The sequence below is a fragment of the Clinocottus analis genome, unplaced genomic scaffold (genome assembly GCF_023055335.1).
Source record: "Clinocottus analis isolate CAN_PGR_092001 unplaced genomic scaffold, fCliAna1.0.p SCAF_14, whole genome shotgun sequence".
NCBI classification, from domain to species: Eukaryota; Metazoa; Chordata; class Actinopteri; order Perciformes; family Cottidae; genus Clinocottus; species Clinocottus analis.
This window is the reverse complement of record NW_027175865.1, coordinates 799928-824698: the sequence shown is the minus strand read 5'-3', so window position 1 is coordinate 824698 and position 24771 is coordinate 799928. Positions and strand designations below refer to the sequence as shown.

Below are 24771 nucleotides of genomic sequence, written 5' to 3'. Positions count from 1 at the left end.
TTGTTCTTGCTCACTGCAGTTAGTCTAGAGCACGAGGGAGGGGTTGGGGGGGTAACCCCAGCTGGAGCTGGTTTACACCATGGCAGAATGTGTGTGTGTGTGTGTGTGTGTGTGTGTGTGTGTGTGTGTGTGTGTGAGAGAGAGAGAGAGAGAGAGAGAGCGCGAGTGTCCTGGCTGGGTGTCCTGGTTATGCTGAGACAGACGGTGAGCGGGTGGGTTTATTTTTGGGTCAGTGACAGTGTGTCAATGGCCGCAGATGCGTCGGAAAGGAAGGCTCTGAGATACAAGCAAACCCTGGTCAGTGTCGCTCTCCCTCTCTCTCGCTCTCTCTCTTTGTCGCTCTTTCTCTTCATCCATCTGTTATTCTCTCCGTCAGCGGTTTTGCTCAGTGTGTGTGTGTGTGTGTCGCTCTGCGTTTCTCTTTCCCCCCGAAATCACCTGTCAGTCTAGCGTGACGCACCTGCAAACTACATGTGCATGGATGGAGCGTGTGTGTGTGTGTGTGTGTGTGTGTGTGTGTGAGTGTGTGTGCTCTAGGTTTTGTGAAGACCAATTAGCTTCATGTACAACAACAGGGTCACGCACGTGGTTACGCAGCAGTTGCTTAAACACCGTGCACCACCTTCACCCCTGATCTCGCTATACACACACACACTCGTGCACACACACTTGCACACACACTTTGTCGCTGTTTCCTTTCCGCCGGGCCGGCCACCTGTTTGCTCCCCTTGTTTCTTTAGCCCCGCTCGGTCTTAACACAACTCAGAATTACCTTTGCGGCATGTGTATTTGAATGCTGTGTGTGCAGTACATGTGTGTGCATGTGTCTGTGTGTGTGTGTGTGTGTGTGTGTGTGTGTGTGTGTGTGTGTGTGTGTGTGTGTGTGTGTGTGTGTGTGTGTGTGTGTAGGATGCTTGTGCTGCAAAAGCGAAACCCGATCGCGCATTTGCAGTGGCGCTAATCTCCATGTCGTTACATGTGTGTGTTTTACGGACGAGGCGGCGTGAAGAAAGGCGTCTCGGCCGGAGGGTTTGGAGACGTTCTGTTGCAGAACCCTGAAGGTTCTCCGAGGTGCACACAGACAAATGGATTCAATACTTCAGTTCCTGCATCTTTTACTCTGAAGCCGCTGGACGACGAGGCGCCTCGTTCAGCATCCGGCTCATTGGGGGAAAAACTGAAACTCTGCTTATGTCCTGAAACTTCAATGAGTTGTGAGTGACGACGCTTCCTGAAGTAAAGCTGCGTGAAGCAGAGCCTCCACCTGTCGATCAGCCGGTATGAGAGAACCGGCGATGGTGGAGACCGGTAGAGTAGAGTAAAGTAGAGTAGAGTAGAGTAAAGTAGAGTAGCAGGTGACCTGTAGAGTTTAACGCTGCTGAAGCCGTTTTACTACGAGCAGAACAGGAAGCGCAACGTCATCTAACAGGTGTAGAGGGGTGGAGGTGTGTGTGGACATGTGAGTGGATGGAGGTGTGTGTGTGTGTGTGTGTGTGTGGAGGTGTGACTGGATGGAGGTGTATGTGTGTGTGGAAGTGTGTATAGGTGTAAGTGTGTGTGTGTGTGTGTGTGTGTGTGTGTGGAGGTGTAAATTGATGGAGATGTGTGTGTGGAAGTGTGTATAGGTGTAAGTGTGTGTGTGGAAGTCTGCGGGTGGAGGTGTGTGTGTGTACTGTGGAGGTGTGTGTGTGTGTTCATAGCTAGCAGTCTCTTGATGTCTAAATTTGAAGTCCCAAAAAAACTCAATAAATGAGCAGCAGCAGCAGCAACATCCCCGTTGTCGGTCTGCTCCGCGCGGCGCTGCCGCCATGTGCAGAATGAGAGTTAAACCCGTCTCTGTTTCAGAAGACCTTCATGTGCTGTAGCTGTGACTCCAGCGCTTCATGTTCATTCTCTCTCCAGCTGGAGATCCTGCTGCCGCTCGGCTGTCGAGCCGTCGGTCGGTTGAAGGGACGACCGCGGTTTGTTTGAACGTTTGAAACTTTACCTGAGCGCTGTTCACCTGCACAGGAGGGAGTCTTGATAACGATCTAGATTCAAACGACTGGAAGTGAAGGCTTATACCACAAATATGCAACCAGCCGATGACGGGACGCGCTGCCTGCCAAAAACAAAATCTATATATTCATTGATATTAAGATTTAACAAATAATTGAAGCATTCCTCTACATGATAATTAACTTTTTTTTCTGATGACAATGTGCATCGATTGTAAAAAAAAAAAAAAAAAAAGAATTTTTAAAAAGGGTTCGTATGGTCATAGAACACCTGGAAAAGTCCTGAAAAACCTGGAAAAGTCATGGAAATCCATGAGTAAAATGTGTATGAACCCTTTAAAACATATTTTACAAAAGTGCAACTACACAAACACAGAATTTGAAGCGCAATCTGTAAAAACTGCATTGTCAGGTGCCATGAATGTAATGTTAGACATCTGCTCTCGCAAAGGAGCTTTTTACATTTATTTATTTGCATGTGAACGACAAATGGAGATTATGGGCCAGTTTTTAAACCAACATCTCAGGAGATGAGATCCAAGATGGTTGACATTTTGTAAATATAATAACACAAGTTCAGCCAGATCTCCATCTCAATGCACCGAACGTCCAGAAAATCAGCAAGAAAAAATACAAATTGCCAATTTATTCTCCCTCGATCCCTCGCTGTGTGCTGTTGAACCAGTGCAGACGAATAAAGTGCAAACAAACAGCTGCTCACACCTCAAACGCTGCAGAAGCTTCAAGCTGAACATGAGGAAGCTTTCATACGTCTCCTCATCGCCACACACACACAGACGCAATCATTCGTCTCTTCAGTTGACGTTTGGGTCACTATATATGCATGTCGATATCTATATGTGTGCAGTAAATGCATCTTATTAAGTTGAAGCTCTCGCTTGGAGGCAGAACTCTTGCTGAGAGTTTGAATGCTTTAAAAAAAAGTTTGTATTGAATTGGCACATGTCACTAGATTCTAAAAATGTGACGCGATACCCAGCTCGGGTTCAGGCTGCTTAAGTGTTTAGGAGCGAGGCATTGGTTCCTTCCTTGAGACCGAGCCTGACCCTCCACTAGCTACACACACACACAGACACACACTAGCATGTCTGTGTGGTACGTCCTAAACTAACCACATCGGCAGAATGCTCGGCGAAACTGCCGGTTCGGTGCGGTCTCACTTCCTCTCCTTGAGTCCTTGAGGGAACCGAAACGACAGCTGGAAGGAAGGACGGAGGGAGTGAGAGACACGGGAGAGACTCAGGAATACGATGCGGCATGGAAAGGTACACTGATGGTGAGAGAAGGAGAGAGGTGTGGGAAGCGTAATGAGCAATATTGGATCGCACACCGCCACTAAATTTAGCCCTCAAGAGTTGTGTTTCACCGGCGCAGAGAGAGTTGGTGGGGCCGGCGGGAGGAGGAGCGAGCTAAGTGATTAGCGCGCGGTCGAGTTTCACCGTTTAAGAGGGAAAACAGGAAGGTGAGGTGGAACGAGGTAAAGGAAGGAAGGAAGGAGTGTGCAGAGGATGCATTTCTCACAACATACTCTGTGGCGGCGGCGGCGGCCATGCTGGAGGTCTTCCTGCACGTCTAAAACACGAGACCCTGAAGGAGAAGTCTGTGTTCCTTCATAATGCCTTAATAATGTAAATAAACAGTCAGCTGACATTACTGAGGAACATTTTACATGATTTAATAAGATTAATATGTCTGAAAGTCCTTCCTTCCCGCTGCTGTCAGGCTGCACAACAAGCTAATCTCACAGTACACCACAAACACTTTAATCAGCACTTTACGTTCATCTGCTGCAATTTATAATACATTTAAGTACTTTTATATGCTTCCGTCTGTATATTTAATATTGCTCTTGTATTCGTCTTCACTGTTTATTTATATTGTTATTTTATTTACTATGTGTCTCTTGTGTAATCCTTCAATTTATCATCTTTATTGTCTGGATTATGCTCAGATTAAACAGTCGTTGGATGGGCGTGTCTGCTGGGGCGGTTTCTGTTATGCTCATATCGGTGTAACACTCACGTGATCGATTACACAGTTTCATCAGAATTTGTCTAGGCAGGCGGCGCGTAACAATAAACACAGTGCCAAAAGAAAAAGGAGCATGACACTTATAATAGAATATGATATAAATTTAAAATAAAGTGCACAGACAAATCTTCCGCTTGAAGATATGAAAATAGACTCGACAGCCCGGCCCGATCAAAACATCTGTGGCCTCTATTGTCTGAGGTCTGCGTTGCGTGTCGGCATTCAGTTACTGCAGATTGTGTATTACGCTGCTCGAGTTTCACTGTGTGTGTGTGTGTGTGTGTGTGTGTGTGTTCGTCCATCAATCTGTCTGTCTGTCCATGAACCTGCTAAATCAGAAGCTGTTGAAAGGTGACGGCACTTACGTCAACGTGTCGGCACCAGATGCAACTTATCAGGTTGTCAGCTGTTTTCCTGGAGCTCTATTGTCTGATATGTATATATATACATACATATATATGTGTATATATACATATATGTATCTGATTACTGAAATATTATCCCCTGCTATGTATAAATACTTTGTGATTAGTACTTTCTGATAAAAGTATAGCAGGCACACAGTTATAATCTGTATTTTCAGATTCATTTGCATGAAATTCATCGGCTTGAAATTTAAAAATCTCTCCTTTTAAACTTCCACGTGTGTGTTTGTTGCCCTCCGGTGTCCCCACACTGTCCTGGTCCATGTGACCGGAGTTGTCAAGAGGACTTTACGCGTCGCAACACACCCGTGAGATTACCAGCAAATCCTGCACAGCCGCTGCCAGTGGGAGCGCTGGGCAGGTCGGAGGTGTGAAGCTGCACTTTCATACCTGCTTATGGTAAAAAGAACAGTGTATGTCGAGCTCGAGAACCGGGTGATTGTAATGTCTGAAACAGGATGTGTGTGCATGCGGGCATCTCCCGCGGAAAGAGATGCAATTGATCTCTTCCCCAGATGCCCCGGGTCTGTCCAGAAGTGATAAATCAGAGCCCGTGTTTCCCATTAGAGCCGTTTGGGTCGACACGTGGTGCCGGCTATTTTTAAAAAGCAACTCGTCCCCGACGCTGCCAGAAGGAGAGTACTACCACGCTGTTCTCTCTCTCGCTCAGAAACTACCTGTACATGTTTACGTCTCACTAATGAACATTTATGATGATTATTTGTCAGATTTCTTTTCTAATACAGTGTTCTTATGGTCATGGAAAACCTGGAAAAGTCATGGAGTTTTAAAATGGGTATTTGCAGGCCTGGAAAATGTGTAGGAAAAGTCATGTAAATGTGCTATATTTTATCACTTTTTCATGTTTACAACCAGATGTAACTAGATGTTTGTTTATGGAAATTTGGTTAAAAACATGAAAATTAGGTTTAAAGTCATGAAAATGTGGGTAAAAGTCATGGAAAAGTAATTAATTTTTGGTGAAAAGTCATGGAACTTTGGTTTAAATTTTGGAAAAATTTGGTTAAGTCATGGAAAAGTATTGGAAATGCGGTTTAAAGTCATAGAAATTTGGTTAAAAATCATAGAAAAGTAATTAAATTTTGGTGAAAAGTTATGGAAATTTGTTTTAAAGTCATGAAAATTTGCTTAAAAGCATTGGCAAGTTGGTTTAAAGTCATGGAAATCCATTGGTCAACATGTGTGTGACCCCTGTAACCTGTCGCGCCCTGTGATTTGATTGACAGCTCTATGGGGAGTACCAGGAGAACCAAGGCGGCTCCGGCCGACGGGAGGCCACGCGCCTGCTGACCGAGCGGCAGATCAAAAAGCATGGCAGCCATCCCCGCGGCCACGGCAGGCCACGCCACGGCCGGCGCGGCGCCAGCGGCGGTCAAAACGGATACCACGGCCGACACCAGCACGGCTACCACGGCAGGGCGAGGAGCCGCCGGCAGTCCAACATGGAGGCCGAGGGCGACGACGAGCAAGACGAGCAGACGGCCGAACCCGACCTCGCGGCCTCGATGAAGAAGAGACGCTCCTACTCCAAATGTAGAGGTGAGCCATGCCGAGGTGGCATACAGCACGGATAAAAGTGAGCCCATGGTAGAGCTGTTTTACATTTCCATACGGTATGAATATTTAATATACCGTCATATAGCCGTAACGCTATTTTTCAATTAATTAACCCACAGCTAACACTAACAGGATAAAACACCACGACACAACTGTTTGTGACACACAACCTATTTGTAACACTAATAGTTGTACATTTATAAAATTGCACCGCCTAACTGCATGCTGGGTACAACTCGCCCCACCATGATGACAAGAAGAAACTCTGAAAGATACAACCCCTTCCGGTCTGTCTCTTTTTCATCTCCCCTGGGTCCTAAGTCCCTCCATGTTTAGCTTCCTAACGCCCTCTATGTCCCAACGTACAAACAGCTGCCAGAATCGTACAAAATGTCGTGATATAATTTTTTGTCCGTGGTCGTATTCCTCACCCGTTCCCTTGTCGTCAGACTGCATAGCGCGGGTACAGCGGTTCCTGGTGACCCGTCTGGGGGAAGACTGGATCTTCCTCGTCCTGCTGGGCTTCACGATGGCGCTGGTCAGCTGGACGATGGACTACGCCAGCGCCAAGAGCCTGCAAGGTGAGGGCCACACGGCCCACGATGCATTGCAGAATATGTTGAAGGGGGAAAAGGAAAGGCCGGTGCAACATAGAGCAGACATTTTCTCATCGTTGTTTAGTTCCTCCCTTTCTCTTCTTCCTTCCACCTCTCCGGTCTCTCCCTCCCTCCTTCAGCCTATAAATGGATCCACGGGGAGCTGAGGGGGAACATCCCCCTGCAGTACCTGGTCTGGGTTTCATATCCCCTGATCTTCATCCTGTTCTCCTCCCTCTTCTGTCACCTGGTTGCACCTCAAGCTATCGGTCTGTACCCCTCCTCCTCCTCTTCCTCCTCCTTTCCTCGAGGCTTTACTCACTCTGCGCTCCCCTGCTTTTAGATAGAATAATCACCGATATGCATTTAACATTCTGTCTGCAACATTGCACTCTGGGAAAGTCACCTCGGCTAATCAGTGGGATCAGATCCTGTGACATTTGATTGTAAACCCCGTGGAGTCCCTTCTGGGTGAGCGATTACCTCGCTCACCTTTTCAAGGACACTTTTCACATCATCTCACCTGAGACAATTACTTACAAGATGTTTCTCTGCAAAGCAAGATGAAAATGGTTTGAACAGAAAAACACCAACAAACAAGGAAGGTGAAGCTTCACCAAACTCAAGTTTTTAAGGTTATGGAAGAGCTTTAAATTTAGTGTCCGGCTTTTTACGCGGCTGCTTGGACACTAGTGCGGGACCACTTTTGATCTTTGATTCAAACCTTTTTGCCCCTCTTAACCTTTATAAAACACACCCAAACTACAAAGTGTGTGTCTCTGCAGCCACTAGAGCTGTTTAATAATGTTGTGTTATAATAAAGGAACACATGTGAGATGCTGTTTAGATGTGTAAATATCAGTCTACGTGTTTCTGGTTAAGAGGAAATGAAGATGACACACAGAAAGAAATGAAAAGGTTTCAGGTCCAACTCTAAAAAAATGACTTTCAGGATGATTATTGAAATGATGCAGCTGTAAAGTCCAACTCTAACAAACCATAACACAACATGTGAACATTCAACATGTGAAGGTTGAATTTGATAAAATGAAGAAGAACAAAGTTAGAGAGAAAGTACATTCAGACGAAGTCCCAATGGGTCCATTGGGGCCATTCGAATGTTGAATTTTCTCATGTACCAAACGATATATTTCACTTTTATACTACTTATGGTGTTCAATACATCCGAATACAGCAGTTTTGTTTCTGTTGTTCAATATATTTGCTCACGATTTACAGTTTTAAATAACAATCTTTCAGTTTTTAAAAGGCTAAACCCCTCCTCCTCCTCTCTCCCTCTCTCTCAGGTTCTGGCATCCCCGAGCTGAAGACCATCCTGAGAGGTGTGGTGCTGAAGGAATATTTAACCCTCAAGGCCTTCGTGGCTAAAGTCATCGGCCTGACCGCCGCCCTCGGCAGCGGGATGCCGGTGGGCAAAGAGGTGGGCGATCCTTAATTCCACTCAGATTAACGAACCGTCACCCTCTCCCTCTCCCCGTTTGTTCTGCCACTTAACTCATGGCGCTCGGCCTCGTACCCTCCGCTCTGCTATCTGGTTTCATTTCCCCTCCTTTGTGCTCGTCTCCGCCGCTCAGGGCCCGTTCGTGCACATCGCGAGCATCTGCGCCGCGGTTCTCAGCCGCTTCATGTCCTTCTTCTCGGGAGCTTATCAGGTGAGCCGGAAGTGAAGGAAAGATCCTCACGTGGTTGTTATTAAAAAATAATGAACGCACATGAGATCCCTCTCGCCTGTATGTTGTCTCTGTGGATCAGTAGAACCCGTACTGTTACACGGACATCCTCACGGTGGGCTGCGCCGTCGGGGTCGGCTGCTGCTTCGGGACGCCGCTTGGAGGTACGCCGACTCTCTTTTTACAGGAAACACAAGTTTGCATGTGACTTCCTCCCTCTGTGGCTGTGATGGTGTTTCCTTCCCCGTCTCCTCCACCAGGCGTGCTCTTCAGTATCGAGGTGACGTCCACGTACTTCGCCGTGAGGAACTACTGGAGAGGATACTTTGCTGCTACGTTCAGCGCCTTCATCTTCAGAGTGCTGTCCGTGTTCAACAAGGACTCAGGTACCGAGGGGAGGAGGGAAGGACTCATGTGAAGGACTCATGTGAAGGACTCATGACGAGTCATGGAGTTTAAAGTCTGCTCCTAAAAGTGTCGTAGAAGAAGAACGTGAAGGAGGTAGAGAGAGAGGAAGTGAAGGAGGGAAAGAGAGGAAGGAAGTAAAGGAGGTTGAGAGAGAGAGACAGAGAGAGAGAGAGGAAGATAAGGAGGGAGAGAGGAAGTGAAGGAGGGAGAGAGAGGAAGTGAAGGAGGGAGAGGAAGTGAAGGAGGGTGAGAAAGAAAGGAGGGTGAGAGAGGAAGTGAAGGAGGGAAAGAGAGGAAGGAAGTGAAGGAGGGAGAGGAAGTCATGGAAAGTCATTGATCATAATGTGTATGAATTCAGTCTTTATCAAACGTGCACTAGAGGGCAGTCTTACTTCAACAATTAACACCAAACACACTCACACACACACACTCACACACACACACACACACTCACACACACACATCTTTTAAGTGGCTGACTGGCTTTTCATCAGGATGTTTCATCCCCGTGCTCTTCCTCTGAGCGCTACGTTAATGTCATTCCATCCAACCGGTTCATTATTTTAAATGTCTGCGGCCTGAAGAGCCGCAATGCATCTTGGGTATGGTGAGTACGTCCACTGAGCTGACGTCTCCTCCTCAGGAATCGTTGCTAATCCGGTAAACATCCTGGCAAACCACAAAAACTACGCACGACACACTCCATGACACGTCTTAATGCTGTGAAGAGCCTCAAGACCCTGCAGTACAAACACACAGACGATCAATACAAACACACGGACGATCAATACAAACACACGGACGATCGATACAAACACACGGACGATCGATACAAACACACGGACGATCGATACAAACACACGGACGATCGATACAAACACACGGACGATCGATACAAACACACGGACGATCGATACAAACACACGGACGATCGATACAAACACACGGACGATCGATACAAACACACGGACGATCGATACAAACACACGGACGATCAATACAAACACACGGACGATCAATACAAACACACGGACGATCAATACAAACACACGGACGATCAATACAAACACACGGACGATCAATACAAACACACGGACGATCAATACAAACACACAGACGATCAATACAAACACACAGACGATCAATACAAACACACAGACGATCAATACAAACGCATAGAGACGGTGTGGAACCTTTTATGTTCCTGTCCCTTTAAATAAGGTAACATGTGTCTCCTGCTCTCTAGTCACCATCACCGCTCTCTTCAGGACAAACTTCAGGATGGATTTCCCTTTTGACCTCCAGGAGCTGCCGGCATTCGCCATCATCGGGTGAGCCCGGAAAAGTGTGTGAGTGTGTGAGAGAGAGTGTGTGTGTGTGTGTGTGTGTGTGTGTGTGTGTGTGTGTGTGTGTGTGTGTGTGCGAGTGCGAGTGTAAGTGTGAGTCAATGTACAGGATATAAAATGTTAATGACTTTATGCAAATGTAACATTTAAAAACACAGACAATCCAATTATCAGGTCTGCCTTTACCTCACAGAGAGAGAGAGAGATTACAGATGGATGGATGGATGGGTGGGTGGGTGGATGGGTGGGTGGGTGGGTGGGTGGATGGATGGATGGATGGACGGATGGGTGGATGGATGGATGGACGGGTGGATGGATGGGTGGATGGATGGACGGATGGGTGGATGGATGGATGGAGGGTAAACTGTGAGTCCTCCTCCAGGATCTGCTGTGGGTTCTTGGGCGCGTTCTTCGTCTACCTGAACAGACAGGTGGTTCTGTTCATGAGGAGACCCAACGCCATGACGCGCTTCCTCACCAAGCAGTGAGTCTGCTCCTCCTTCTTCTCCTCCTCCTTCTCCTTCTCCTCCTCCTCCTCTTCGGTTCCAGGTGTTAGTCTCATCCCGTGTCTTTGTCCTCCAGTCGGTTGATCTTCCCGGCCGTGGTGACGCTCTTCATCTCCACGCTGACCTTCCCTCCCGGCTTCGGACAGTTCATGGCGGGCGAGGTCAGAGCTCACGTCTCCTTCATCTTCTTCTTCTTCTCCTCCTTCATCCCTCCTTCATCACTTCTTCTTCTCCTCCTTCCTCTTCTTCCTCCTCCTCCTCCACGCTCACAACAGCGGCTTTAAGCCGAGTGTTACACAGACGCTCAGAATAGACCACGGAGTGTGAACCAGGTGTGTGTGTGTAAAACAGCATAACACACACACACACACACACACACGCGTGTTTACGAGCACGCGTGTCCCTCTGCGTGTACATGTCAGTCAGCGACACCTCAACACGTTAACAACATGTTAACAGTTTACACGCTGCATTGTGTAAACGCCTCACAGCTTTTCCTCTAACAGCCAAAATAAATCACTTTGACACACAGACCCCCGTGTGTGTGTGTGTGTGTGTGTGTGTGTGTGCGTGTGTATATATATATATATATATATATACACACACACATCATCCTGCACTTCCTGCCTTCTTCTCTTCTCTTTCTTCCTCTCAATCTCTTTCTCTCCTCTCTCATTCCTTCACGCTCAATTTTCCTTCTTCCTTTTTCCCGTCCTTCTTTCTCTCCAGTTTCCTTTACACATCCTCATCTTCTTCCTCCTCTTTTACTTCCTTCTTCACCTCCACTCTTCCTCCCATTTCACCTATTTGTTACTACATTTCTCTCACCATTCTTGTTTTCTCCTCCCCCTTTCTTTTACCCCCCCCCCCCCTCTCTCTCTCTCTCTCTCTCTCTCTCTCTTTTCTTCGCCCTCTCTCTCTTTCCTTCCCTCTCAGTTGTCACACTCTTCCTTTTCCCCCATCCTTCTCCCTTTTTTTAATGTCTCTTTTCAATATCTTCCACTCCCTCCTCTTCCCTTGTTCACCACGCACAAGCTTCCCTCTGTACTCTGCCCTCATGCCTTCTTCCTCCTCTCCTCCTCCTCCTCCTCTCCCCCCCCCCCCCCCCAGCTGATGCCGAGGGAGTGCATCAACTCTCTGTTTGATAACTTCACGTGGACGAAGCTGTCCGGCTCTCCTCCCCCGGCAGGTCTGGGTCTCTCTGCCGCCTGGCTGCACCCGGACGTCAGCGTGTTCCTGGTGCTGCTGCTCTTCCTCTTCATGAAGGTGTGTGTGTGTGTGTGTGTGTGTGTGTGTGTGTGTGTGTGTGTCATTGTTGACAAGTGTGTGTGTGCGGCTCCACCTGACGTCAGCATTTTCGTCATCCTCCTCTTCTTCATTAGGGACGCTTGTTGCGGACCACTCATGTTGTGTGTTGGTGACGGGGAAGTGTGTGTGTGTGCGTGTGTGTGTGTGTGTGTGTGTCTTCTTCCTGTCCAAGGTCAACAGTGCTGGCGAGCTGCCAGCAGCTCTAGCATTCTTATGTTCAAAGCAGCTGCACACACACACACTCGCTTAATCTCTCACACACACACACACACACTTGTGATTTTTGTCTCAGATTCTGATTCTTTAGGTCCTAATCTTTCCATAAAGGTGTCTTATTGACGCTCCAGGAGGCTTTTTTGGGGAATCTGGCTCATATCACGCTGGATGTTTATAGTTACCATCAAAATATCTTTTAAAAGTGATTTTTTTGCAGATATACATTTTTTTCCCAAGACTTTGCTGAACAAATACACACAATAAACACAAGTATTGGAATTAATTTGGGGTTCCTACAACGACTCAAACATGGAAAAAGAGGTCTGGAGACAAAACTGGTTCCACCGTTTTAAACGGACAAATCTCACATCAGCTTCTCTTCAGTCTCAGACCGTCCTTCCTCTCATCTCTCCGTTAACACACACTTACGTAACACACTCGTCTTTCCCTCCGTCTGCGCGTTGTTCTCTTCTCCCCGGCTATCTCCGGATTGTGACACTGATGAAAGTGTGTAGTGTGTGTGTGTGTTTCTGCATGATTGTGTTTGACTGTCGAGATTAAAAAGAGAGGAGGATGAGGAGGAGGAAGAGGAGGTCCGTCCTGTGAGAGACGCGCTAATGTCCTTTTATCTTGTAGCGCAGTAATTAAGTTCTCAAACTACGCCGACAAGCGACGCGCCCAGCGGTAATCTGGACCGCTGGACCGGTGGTGGAGTGTTCCTCTACACCCGAACCCCCAGTGTGTGGCGCCGGGCATGCTGCGCACACACACACACACACACACACACACACACACACACACACACACACACACACCAGAAGCGCGTGAGTAAAGGTAATCGTTATCTCTGATGAGCTCTCTGCAGCCAGAACAGTTTTATTAGAGAAGCTGTTTGGAAGTGACATTCAGACGAAGACAGACTTTTTTGGGGGGATATTCACTGGAGCGGCTGTTTATTAAAGACACACACACACACACACACACACACACACACACACACACACACACAGACCTTCCAGATTCTCCCTGTATGTAACTCAAGTTGTGACCAAAGAGGAGGATATTTTTTCACAGTTCAACAGGTTAAACGTTAACAGCGATGTTCTTGTCTTCCAGTTCTGGATGTCGGCCGTGGCCACCACCATGCCCATCCCCTCCGGGGCGTTCATGCCCGTCTTCATCCTGGGTGAGCATGAACAACCTTCATTCATCATCATCATCATCATGAGCATCATTTATAATGAGTGTTTTTAACCTCGCTGGCGCTCGACTGCTTCACTCCTGAGGAATCTTGAAAACAGGCATCGACCTCGCAGGAGGCGTCGGGTTCATCTCATTTATTCAGACCTGCGTTGTAGGATTGTGTGTTTATTCGCGGTTCATCTGTTGTGAGGGTCACTGTGGTGACCTTTACTCACTTTAAGATATTCATCATTACGGGCTTCAAGGGAATAAACACAGCTGTGTGTGTGTGTGTGTGGCGGCTTGTGCGTGTGTGTGTGTGTGTCAGGGTTTATACAATCATGGAAAAACCTGGAAAAGTCATGGAATTTTTAAAATGGTTATTTCCAGGTCTGGAAAAGTAATTACTAAAAGAAATAACCATTTTAAAATTCCATGACTTTCCAGGTTTTTGAAAAAAAAAAAAGTTTAAATATTACATTTTATCACTTTTTCATGTTTACGCCAAGATTTCACTACATGTTTAGTCATGGAAATTTGGTTTAAAGTCATGGAAATTTGGTTAAGTCAGAACTCCATTGTTCATTGTTCAAAGGTAAATCTATCAGGTGATCGCAGCATCAGAAGTGACAAAGAAAGTATAAAACAGTATTTTTATTATCTTGGAATATCCTCTTGGTCTCCATGTCGTCTCTCGAGACAGATCTTTAGTTAATAAGTCCGTATATTACTCTCTAGCTAGATCTTTAGTTAGTTTACTCATGAAGTCAGTATTTGGGTGTCAGGTGGTTGTTTCCTTGCCTCCTTCCCTCAGGAGCTGCTTTCGGCCGGCTGGTGGGGGAGATCATGGCCACGCTGTTTCCTCACGGCATCGTGTTCGACGGCATCCTGTACCGCATCATCCCCGGAGGCTACGCCGTCATCGGTCTGCTGCCCTCCTCTCCTCTGTCCTCTCTCCTCTGTCCTCTCTCCTATGTCCTCTGTCCTCTCCTCTCTCCTCTGTCCTCTCTCCTCTGTCCTCTCTCCTCTGTCCTCTGTCCTCTCTCCTCTGTCCTCTCCTCTCTCCTCTGTCCTCTCCTCTGTCCTCTCTCCTCTGTCCTCTGTCCTCTCTCCTCTGTCCTCTCTCCTCTGTCCTCTCCTATGTCCTCTCTCCTCTCCTCTCTGTCCTCTCCTCTGACCTCCTATTTTACCTCTCATCTGTCCTCTCCACTGTCTCCTCTCTTTTGTCCTCTCCTCTGTCCTCTCCTCTCCTCTCTCCTCTGTCCTCTCCACTGTCTCCTCTCTTTTGTCCTCTCCTCTGTCCTCTGTCCTCTCCTCTCTCCTCTCCTCTGTCCTCTCTTTGCTTCCTGTCATCCTTCACATCTTTGTTAATCTCTTTTTTGATCTTCTTCTTCATGTCTGACCCTCCGTTCACTTCCTCTCGTCTTTTCCTGCTACTACACCTCCTCCCCCCTTCTTTCTTCTCCTTTAACCCCCCCCCCCCCTCGTCTCTCTCAGGCGCGGCGGCGCTGACCGGCGCCGTGACTCACACGGTGTCCACGGCGGTGATCTGCTTCGAGCTGACGGGTCAGATCTCCCACATCCTGCCCATGATGGTGGCGGTGATCCTGGCCAACATGGTGGCTCAGGGCCTGCAGCCCTCGCTGTACGACTCCATCATCCAGGTCAAGAAGCTGCCGTACCTGCCGGAGCTCGGCTTCGGCCACATGAGGTTGGTTTCGCTTCAAGCGGCCCACGCCGCAGGTTTTAAACCAATCAGACGCATGCGATACAGAGCCGCTGAACGTAGAAGAGATGCTGTTAAACGACGAGTCGAGACGTAAAGGAGAGGAGTTCCAGATCAGGGAACTTTTCCAGTTTTGTAGGATCTTCAGGACAGAGGCGCGGCTCACCTTACACGCAAGCAGGTCTTTTTTCTTGGGTGTGTGAGGGGGCGTTTTGAGGTCCTGCGATCTCATTGGTCCTCATACTTGTCTGAAAGCACGTCAGGTGACACATGCGGAAGGAGACGATCAGTTACATACCAAGTTTCTTCTGTTGTGACCAAGATTCAGAGTCAAAAGAGCTAATTTTTCAATTTCTGAATGTTTTTTGGACTATATATGCTTCCTAAAATGTAAATACTTGTATGTATTGTGATTATTATTGCTTTATTCAGATGCTTTAGGTGTTAATCTTTCTAAAGAGGTGCAGTATTACTCTGTGCCATGATGGGAAGCACCCAACAATACAATTAAAAAAATAAAAAAAACTCGTAGTCATTTTTGGACTTTTGATCATATTTATGCAAAAAGAAACAAAACAAAATCAATGGCAAGGAGTTGCATATTCATTAGAGATCATGACCATAGGGTCTAATATTCATATCAAGGTCATATGAGCTGTTTAGCACCTCAAGCTTAAAGCTTTAAAGCTTTTAAAGCTCGGGTATTCTGTCGGTTGCAGTCTGCAACCTCACCACTAGATGGCACTGGATCCCACACAGCTCGGCTTTAACGTCCTAAACGTCCATCAAACTTGTGCGGCGCTCACTCAGGGTGCATTTGTTCACTATGTGATGTGTGTGTGTGTGTGTGTGTGTGTATGTGTGTGTGTGCGTGCGTCCTGCAGTCAGTACAACATCGTGGTGGAAGACATCATGGTGAGGAAAGTCAAGTTCGTGTCGTCTCAGTCAACGTTCAGAGAAGTGAAACTGCTGCTGGACTCCAACGCGCTCAACTCCATCCCGCTGGTGGACTCCAAAGGTACAAGAGTCGAAGGTTTCGTCCGCCTCGTGTTTGGATGAAGTCCTGGTCGTTGAGCCGCTGTCTTCCTCTTCATCCTCCTCTTCCTCAGACTCCATGATCCTCTTGGGCAGCATCGACCGGCTGGAGCTGCTGGCGCTGTGTGATTGGTGGCTGTCGGCAGAGAGGCGGCTCCTGATGCAGGTTGAACGCTCGCCTGCAGATTACAGCCGCTGGATTATTGAGTTTGACACGTTGCGTTAAAACAAGCACGCAGATATAAAAGTAATCCTTAAATATCCTCATGTTTTTACTGTCATAAGCTCAGATAACAGTTATTCTGTACAATGAAAAGCTTGTTTTGCTCGTCCTCCAACACAGAATTACAATTGAAAAATTAGGCACAAACTATAGTATTGCTATGATAAATATATGATAATAGTATTGCTCATTGTGTCTTTATACACTATGCATTGCTACAAACAATAATAACAAATAATTCAATAACAAATTAACACAACAGGTTGTTTATTATGTCCAGATAAAGAAAGACTTCATGGAAGGAAACTCCAACTTGATGAAAAACTGTAAAATATTTCATACATGTGGCTCACATATGACCTCATCCTTAAACGCCTTAAAGGACAGAAACACAGACTTTAAGGACTAAAAGTACAAATGTAAACAGTCGTGAAGTGAAACTTTAAAATCACTTTACAGGAAACAAACTTAAACGGTTGTTGACAGAAGTTCACGTCGTCTCTTCAGATATTCTGATGCGAGAGAAGAAGACGATAACTTCTATGACAACAGTTCTGTTCCTTTGGTTCCTTTGGGTTCAGGGTCAGAGCCTCCAGGAGCAGAACCAGTCTCAGAAACACAGCTGGGAGTCCTTCGCCTTCGTGGACGAGGAGGAAGAGGAGGAGGAGGACGCGGAGGAGAAGAAGAAGAAGAAGGTGGGGCTCCGACTGCAGCGTCTTCCGTTCCTTCGTGAAGTGTCGTGAGAAGATGGATTTGTTTTGTTGTCGTCATCTATGTGTTCGCTGCTCGTTTACCTTCTTCTGTTCCGTTCAAAACCTCGCCTTGAAATACAGAAGACATCATGTTGTTGTTGTTGTTGTTGTTGTTGTTGTTGTTGTTAATAACGTGTGTGGTCTGCAGGGCAGCCCGGTGCCAGAGGAGAGGAACGGCCCGCTGCCGCCGCCGAAGCCTCAGGAGCCGTCATCCAACCACACGGCTGCTGCACCGGGTGAGCCGCACACCACACACACACTCATCTACACACCACATACACACTCATCTACACACCACATACACACTCATCTACACACCACATACACACTCATCTACACACTCATCTACACACCACATACACACTCATCTACACACCACACACACACTCATCTACACACCACATACACACTCATCTACACACCACATACACACTCATCTACACACTCATCTACACACCACACACACACTCATCTACACACCACATACACACTCATCTACACACCACATACACACTCATCTACACACTCATCTACACACCACATACACACTCATCTACACACTCATCTACACTCCACACACACACTCATCTACACACCACATACACACTCATCTACACACCACATACACACTCATCTACACACCACATACACACTCATCTACACACTCATCTACACACCACACACACACTCATCTACACACCACACACACTCATCTACACACCACACACACACTCATCTACACACTCCTCTACACACCACATACACACTCATCTACACACTCCTCTACACACCACATACACACTCATCTACACGCCCTTCTACACACCACATACACACTCATCTACACACTCGTCTACACACCACATACACACTCATCTACACACCCTTCTACACACCACATACACACTCATCTACACACTCGTCTACACACCACATACACACTCATCTACACACCCTTCTACACACCACATACACACTCATCTACACACTCGTCTACACACCACATACACACTCATCTACACACCCTTCTACACACCACATACACACTCATCTACACACCCTTCTACACACCACACACACACTCCTCTACAGTGTCTCGTTCAGTTGTTCGGCTCATTTCAACATGAGGTCGTTGCATCAACACGTCGTTCAGACTTCAGGAAACAGGAAGTAGAATCAGTCTTTGAACGCCTCGCGGAGTCATTGAACGCCTCATGGAGTCATTGAACGCCTCATGGAGTCATTGAACGCCTCATGGAGTCATTGAACGCCTCATGGAGTCAGTGAACGCCTCATGGAGTCATTGAACGCCTCATGGAGTCATTGAACGCCTCATGGAGTCAGTGAACGCCTCATGGAGTCATTGAACGCCTCATGGAGTCATTGAACGCCTCGCGGTCGTCGTCTTCATTCTTTCAGACAAGTTTTCTCTGGCGGGTTTGAAGCCGTGAGATGTTCTCTGTGCTGTCGCCGCCTCAGAGGAACATGTCCACTGATATGACTCAGCGCTCAGGCCCAGATGGTCTGAGACGCTCACACACACACACACACACACACACACACACACACACACACACACACACAGCCTCCATGTGACATGGTATCCAGGCAACAACAATAAAGAGTCACATGGGTTGTAGTTGAAGACTCAGAAAAGCAACTCCATCATTTATTGACCCTCTCTCTCTCTCTTTCTCTCTCTCTCTCTCTCTCTCTCTCTTTCTCTCTCTCTCTCTTTCTCTCTCTCTCTCTCTCTCTCTCTCTCTCTCTCTCTCTTCCAGGTAAAGGTCCTCTCCAATCGGTGCAGAAAACACTCAGGAGTCTCTTCACCTCCAAGAGCAGACAGACCGAGGGACAGTCACAGGTGTGTGTGTGTGTGTGTGTGTGTGTCCATCACTCTTCTCTACGGCCGTCTTCTTCTACAACAAAGCGTCCTCATTTCTTCATGGACAGACATTGTGTGTGTGTGTTTTAAAGTAATTGCGTTGCGCTTTGTCGTTACACACTTCCGTCCTAACTGAAGTCACGGCGTCTCGTGTGTGTAGCTGAAAACAACACAAACAGCGGTGATCTGGGTGAAAGTGTTTGTGTGTCTCCTCCTTCACGCTCGTTATAACTCCGCCCACTAGAGGTCGCCACCGGACAAACAGACGCTTACACAAAAACAACACAAACAACCCGTCCAGCCCTTTTGTTTGTTTGTGTCTCTCTTTGTCGCGCTGGCTCACGTCTTTGTGTGTCTTACGTCTCTGTGAAACCACTCAGGAGTCGTCTGAACTCCGTTTCCAGGAGATGTTGAGAACCATTGAAATGCAAATGGCCGCCGTCCTCGTGGCCCCGACTGGGACATGAATATTTATCCGTTATATTTATCCTCGCGGGGTTTTCTGCAGCTTCTCTCTTTATCTGACGCCGGCGCCTCCTCGTCCTTCGGGGGCCGAACTCCCCCCGTGAAGTTTGCGCGTCGAGCTCCTTCCAGCCTCCATATGGAGATGTGTGCGTCGCACACGGGAGGGTTGGCGTTATCGCGGCGCGGCTCGCCGGAGAGAAGCTGAAGCGAGTCCTCTGTTTACAGGAGCGGGGGATGAACGCCCGGCGTCGCAGCAATAAGCGAAGGCGCTTGTAAGCTCGGCGAGATTAGAATTTGGGTTCCTGTTGTGCCGCCGCCGCCTCGTGTATTACCAGCCTGATGCTCTATTGTGTGTGTGTTTGGATTCAATCCTCGTCTGTAAACATCCAGCCGAGCCGAACCGCGCATGAGCTTCTGGCTGTGAATCAGGCGTTTTGTGTACTTTACCCGGTAACGCACGCGGCGACCTTCGGCCTTCGGTCGTGGCGGCGTCGGCGTCTCGGTGTGATGCTCCACAAAAACAGAAATGCACTGATGTGTACAGGTCGGGACCTTTTGAGAAGCTCCTCTAGAGGCCTCAGTGAGGTCTGTTAACAAAAGAAAACACAATAAATGTCTCAGTCTTTTGAACAACTGAACAATTAGTCAGTCACGTCCACCTGCACTCTCTGGACCTCTGTTTACTGTCATACTCTTTTTATGTGCCTTAATGTCTTATATTTTGGTCTTTCTTTCATATTTATCTTTATATTTAGCTCTTGCATTGTAAAAATGTACGAAGCGCAGAATCCGGCGTCAAATTGCATGAATGTGTAAATGCACATGGCCATTAAAGCTGATTCTGATAAAAATCACAATAAAACAAGAAGCTGTCCGGCCGCATTCGGGTGTTTCAGGTACTAATACACTACACGTGTTTCCAGATGCAGTATCGTGTGTTTTCAGAGAGTTTCTATGTCTGCAGATGAATCGCTCGGTGGTTTCTTTTCTCCAGACGACTGGAAGTAAATGCTGAGTCATGGGATGGTTCAGACGAGGCGTTCTGATGACATCATGATGACATCACTCTTCCTTGTGTTTCCCTGCAGGAGCCCTGCTGTCCTCCGGCCCTGCTGGACACCATGACCCCAGAGGAGGTGTGCAGGGTTTACAATGATGCCAACTGAACCCAGTCAGCGTGAGCGTGCTGCTCTTCTTGAACACGTCCTGCTGTTCCCGCCTCCCTGACCTCGTTCTTTGTTGTCCGCAGGTGAAGGCGTGGGAGGAGGCCGAGACGGACACGCCCATGGAGATCGACGAGATCCGAGTCGACCCGTCGCCTTTCCAGCTGGTCGAGAGGACGTCGCTGCACAAGGTCAGAGGTCACGGAGGTCACGGAGGTCAGCGCCTCGCCTCCCGCCTGAGAGATGGATTTAGAAATACGAGTTTGTGTCCGTGTTTATTCCCAGCGCTCGTCGTCGGTTACACAAACACCCGATCCCTCCCACGTGTTTATTTATTCATATTTAACCGTTGTTGCTGCCGCTGCCGCAAACAAAAGGAGCTGCACAGCCCCACTCCTCTGCCGGTGACGCGTCGCGGACGCCGTTTCAGCTCCATGTTATATTTTGTGTTGACACACGACATCTGTTGGGCTCGTGTGAAACTTTAATAGTATTTTTTCATATCTTATTTAATTGTAGGATGTGCTGGAGGTTAAGCTGATTGGTTTCTGTGTTTTCAGTATAACTGCAATTCATTTTTCACGGTAGCATCCAGAATATTCTACTGAGCCGACGCGCAGAGCTCATCCACAGACTGAGCCGGATTAATACATTAAAAAATATGTATTTGTATTATTATGATTAATAATATTTCATACTTATTAATAATTATATTTATGTGTTAATTAAAATATTTATTACAATTCTTATTATTTTCATATTTTGAATAATTATTAATAATTATTCATGATTTTATTAATTATAGTATTTATATAATAATATATTTTTTATTTTTTATTTATATATATATATATATTATTATTTTTTATAATTAAAATAATATATATATAAAATTATTATTTTTTTAATAAAAAATATATTTATTTTTTTTATTTAAAAAAATAGATTTTTTTCAGCTGCAGCTGGTTGTCTTTTCATAATGTTTATTGAAAAAAGGGACGTTGCACATCAATATAAACATTTCTGTTGAAGCCGTTAACCAAAAGGTGTTTTCTATTTCCTCTCAGCTAAAATAAAATCAATAAAAGACATTTCAGTCTGCGTCTCTGTGACGAGCACGGAGACGTGAGCTGTCAGCGAGTCAAACTAAAATAAAGATGGCCGCCCGGTGCGAGGCGCTGTGGTGACCTTCTCTCTCTCCACAGACACACACCTTGTTCTCGCTGCTGGGCCTCAGCCACGCCTACGTGACCAGCATCGGCAAGCTGGTGGGCGTGGTCGCCCTGAAGGAGGTGAGGAGGCCCTGAGAGCTCCAGGAGCAAAGAACTCAAAACGATGAAGGTCGAGCGGAGACGTGAGATCAGATTCACATTGATCTGAAGTCCTGAAAGCCTTCTGGGTTGAACTCTTCTCTCTCTGTCGCTTCTCTGGGTTTTATGTCTCATGAAGCTTCTAAATGATCAGCTGTTCATGATCAATATTCCTGCTGCGCGTCTTTCATTTACTTCCTGCTGACTCCTGAACCTCTGATGTCATCCTCTCTCTCTCTCTCTCTCTCTCTGTTCTCTCTCTCTCTCTCTCTCTCTCTCTCTCTCTCTCTCTGTGTCTCTCTCTCTCTCTCTCTCTCTCTCTCTGTGTCTCTCTCTCTCTCTCTCTCTCTCTCTCTCTCTCTCTCTCTGTGTCTCTCTCTCTCTCTCTGTGTCTCTCTCTCTCTGTGTCTCTATCTCTCTCTCTCTCTCTCCCTCTCTCTCTCTCTCCCCCTCCTTTTCTCACACTTCACCTATATTCTTCTTCTCCTTCTCTCCCTCCTCCTTCTTCTTCCTCTCCTCCTCTTCCTCCTCCTTCTCCTTCTTCTTCTTCTTCCCCTCCTTCTTGTCCTTCCCTCCATCCATCTCCCCCTCCTCTGCTTCTACTCTTCCTCCTCCCTCTTCTTCTCCTTCTCCTCATTTTTTTTCTTCTTCTCCTTCTCATCCTCCTCCTTTTTCTTCTTCTTCTTCTTCTTCTTCTTCTTCTTCTTCTTCTTCTTCTTCTTGTCATTCCCCTCGTTCTACCCCTCCCCCTCCTCCTTGTCGTTCCCTCCATCCATCTCCCCCTCCCCTCCTTCCTCCTCCTCTTCCTCCTCCTCTTCCTCCTTCAGCTCCAGAAGGCCATCGAAGGCTCCACCCGCTCTGGCGTTCGTCTCCGTCCTCCTCTCGCCAGCTTTCGCGACGTCACAAACCGAAACTCCATCCCCAAACCTCCGGCTTCCTCTCCCTCCGCCGCTCCCACCTCGTCCTCCTCCTCTTCCTCCTCTCCTCCGTCAGCTCCCCAGCCTCCTCCCCCCTCTCCTCCTCCTCCTCCCCTCCACCAGCGACACCAGAACCAAACCGAGGCGTGGATCGAGGGCGTGACGGAGGAGAGCGGCTCAGACCTCACCCCTCCTCCCTCCACCACTCCTCCCCCTGTCCCTTCTTCCTCCACCCCTCCTCCTCCTCTTCCTCCCCCCTCTTCCTCCTCCCTGACCCCTTTACAGAGACTGCTCCAGCAGGAGGAAGAGAGCGACGACGAGCCGATGGTGTAGATTAGAGTCCAGTGTTTTTTATAATGGAAAACCTTTTTTTCTTCTTTTTTAAAAAAATATTTGAGTTTCTTCTTCTGTTCTTAATTTGTCGCTCTGGTCTCTGGACACTCGTTTACCTCCTCCTGTCCTCCTCCTGTACACTTCCTCTCCTCTTCCTCTCCTCTTCCTGTACACTTCCTGTCCTCTTCCTGTCCTCTTCCTGTACACTTCCTCTCCTCTTCCTCTCCTCTTCCTGTACACTTCCTCTCCTCTTCCTCTCCTCTTCCTCTCCTCTTCCTGTCCTCTTCCTCTCCTCTTCCTGTCCTCCTCTGTGAGTGACAGCTGCCGTTTTGTCTTTAATGAAGATGGAGACCCGTGTTGCCGTGGAGATATCGGCCCATTAATGCATCAATTAGTCTAATAAATCACCTCGTTAGAAACTATTTGATCCGTCACGGCGCTCATGAGCGCTTCCTCCTCTCGGCTGCGTCTGCTTCCTGTTGCTCTCAGCGTCGTGTTGAGGAGCACCAACACAAAGAGACCAACACAAATAACACAAATACACAATTACACAAATACACAATAACACAAAGCGTCGGCCGGTCATCAAGGAGTTTCAGTCACAAAACTGTAGTTTAAATACTACATTTTATCACTTTCATGGCTACACACAGATTTCACTACATGTTTGCTCATGAACATTTAGTTTAAAGTCATGAAAATATGGTTTAAAGTCATGAAAATATGGTTTAAAGTCATGAAAATATGGTTTAAAGTCATGAAAATATGGTTTAAAGTCAAGAAAATATGGTTTAAAGTCATATAAATATGGTTTAAAGAGTTTCAGTCAAAAAAAAACATGTTCTGATAAAAAATGGAAAAAAACAACTTATTTTACCCCAAAAGGTTGTCTGGATGTTGCATGCTGGGACTTAACATTTGCGTATCCTTCCTCACTCGCTGTACGACGCTTTAGGAGCGTGAGCAGAAGTAAAGACTCCGGGCGCTTTGTGGTTGTTCAGATTAACGTTACGGATCCTCTTCCTCTCCTCCTCTTCCTCTCCTCCTCCTCTCCTCCTCCTCTTCCTCTCCTCCTCTTCTTCTCTTCCCTCCTGGGTTCAGGTTCTCAGGCGCCGCCTTAAAAGTCTTTAAACCCTCAGATTGACTCATTTTCTTCGTGTGTGTGTGTGATTTAAAATGTGTGTGTTCATCATTTCTTAAGGAGGCTCTGTGCAAAATGTCTGTTTCATGTACTTTTATGAAAGTTATGTATCTTTCAGTCAAACGTTATCTCATGAATGTAAATAACTTTGAAAGATGTAGCGAAATAAAGTTTTATTTAGTGAACTACTTTTTGACCTTTTTACTCATGTGACCAGGACAGAGGAAAAGAAGCACAGCGTCACTCACTGGACGCACAACCAGTGGCTGCGTGTGTGTCTTTGTGTCTTTTTTGTGTGTCTTAGTGTCTGTTTATGTGTGTTTATGTGTCTTTGTGTCTGTTTTTGTCTTTGTGTCTGTTTATGTGTCTGTTTTTGTGTCTTTGTGTCTGTTTATGTATCTTTGTGTGTGTCTTCGTGTCTTTATTAAACATATAGATGCACAGTCACAAAACATTGTCTCACTGAATCATGAAAATTTGGGTGGAAAATTGTGGAAATTTGGTTAAAAAAATCAT

General features: G+C 46.8%; 1 protein-coding gene across 1 annotated transcript; it reads left to right on the top strand.

Annotated features, from left to right (window-relative positions):
• Positions 1 to 151: 151 nt before the first annotated feature.
• Positions 152 to 24443, top strand: LOC137785219 (chloride channel protein 1-like). The gene is made up of 24 exons (XM_068576334.1): positions 152 to 297; positions 5722 to 6034; positions 6502 to 6633; positions 6789 to 6917; positions 7956 to 8089; positions 8244 to 8321; positions 8425 to 8503; positions 8600 to 8725; positions 9994 to 10078; positions 10476 to 10577; positions 10676 to 10760; positions 11710 to 11865; positions 13240 to 13309; positions 14120 to 14230; positions 14803 to 15016; positions 15916 to 16049; positions 16141 to 16232; positions 16871 to 16981; positions 17190 to 17277; positions 18823 to 18905; positions 20480 to 20527; positions 20641 to 20745; positions 21760 to 21846; positions 22692 to 24443. Exons 1-24 carry the CDS (start codon positions 190 to 192, stop codon positions 23112 to 23114), a joined length of 3093 nt encoding a protein of 1030 aa, XP_068432435.1. The 5' UTR covers positions 152 to 189; the 3' UTR covers positions 23115 to 24443.
• Positions 24444 to 24771: the final 328 nt, after the last annotated feature.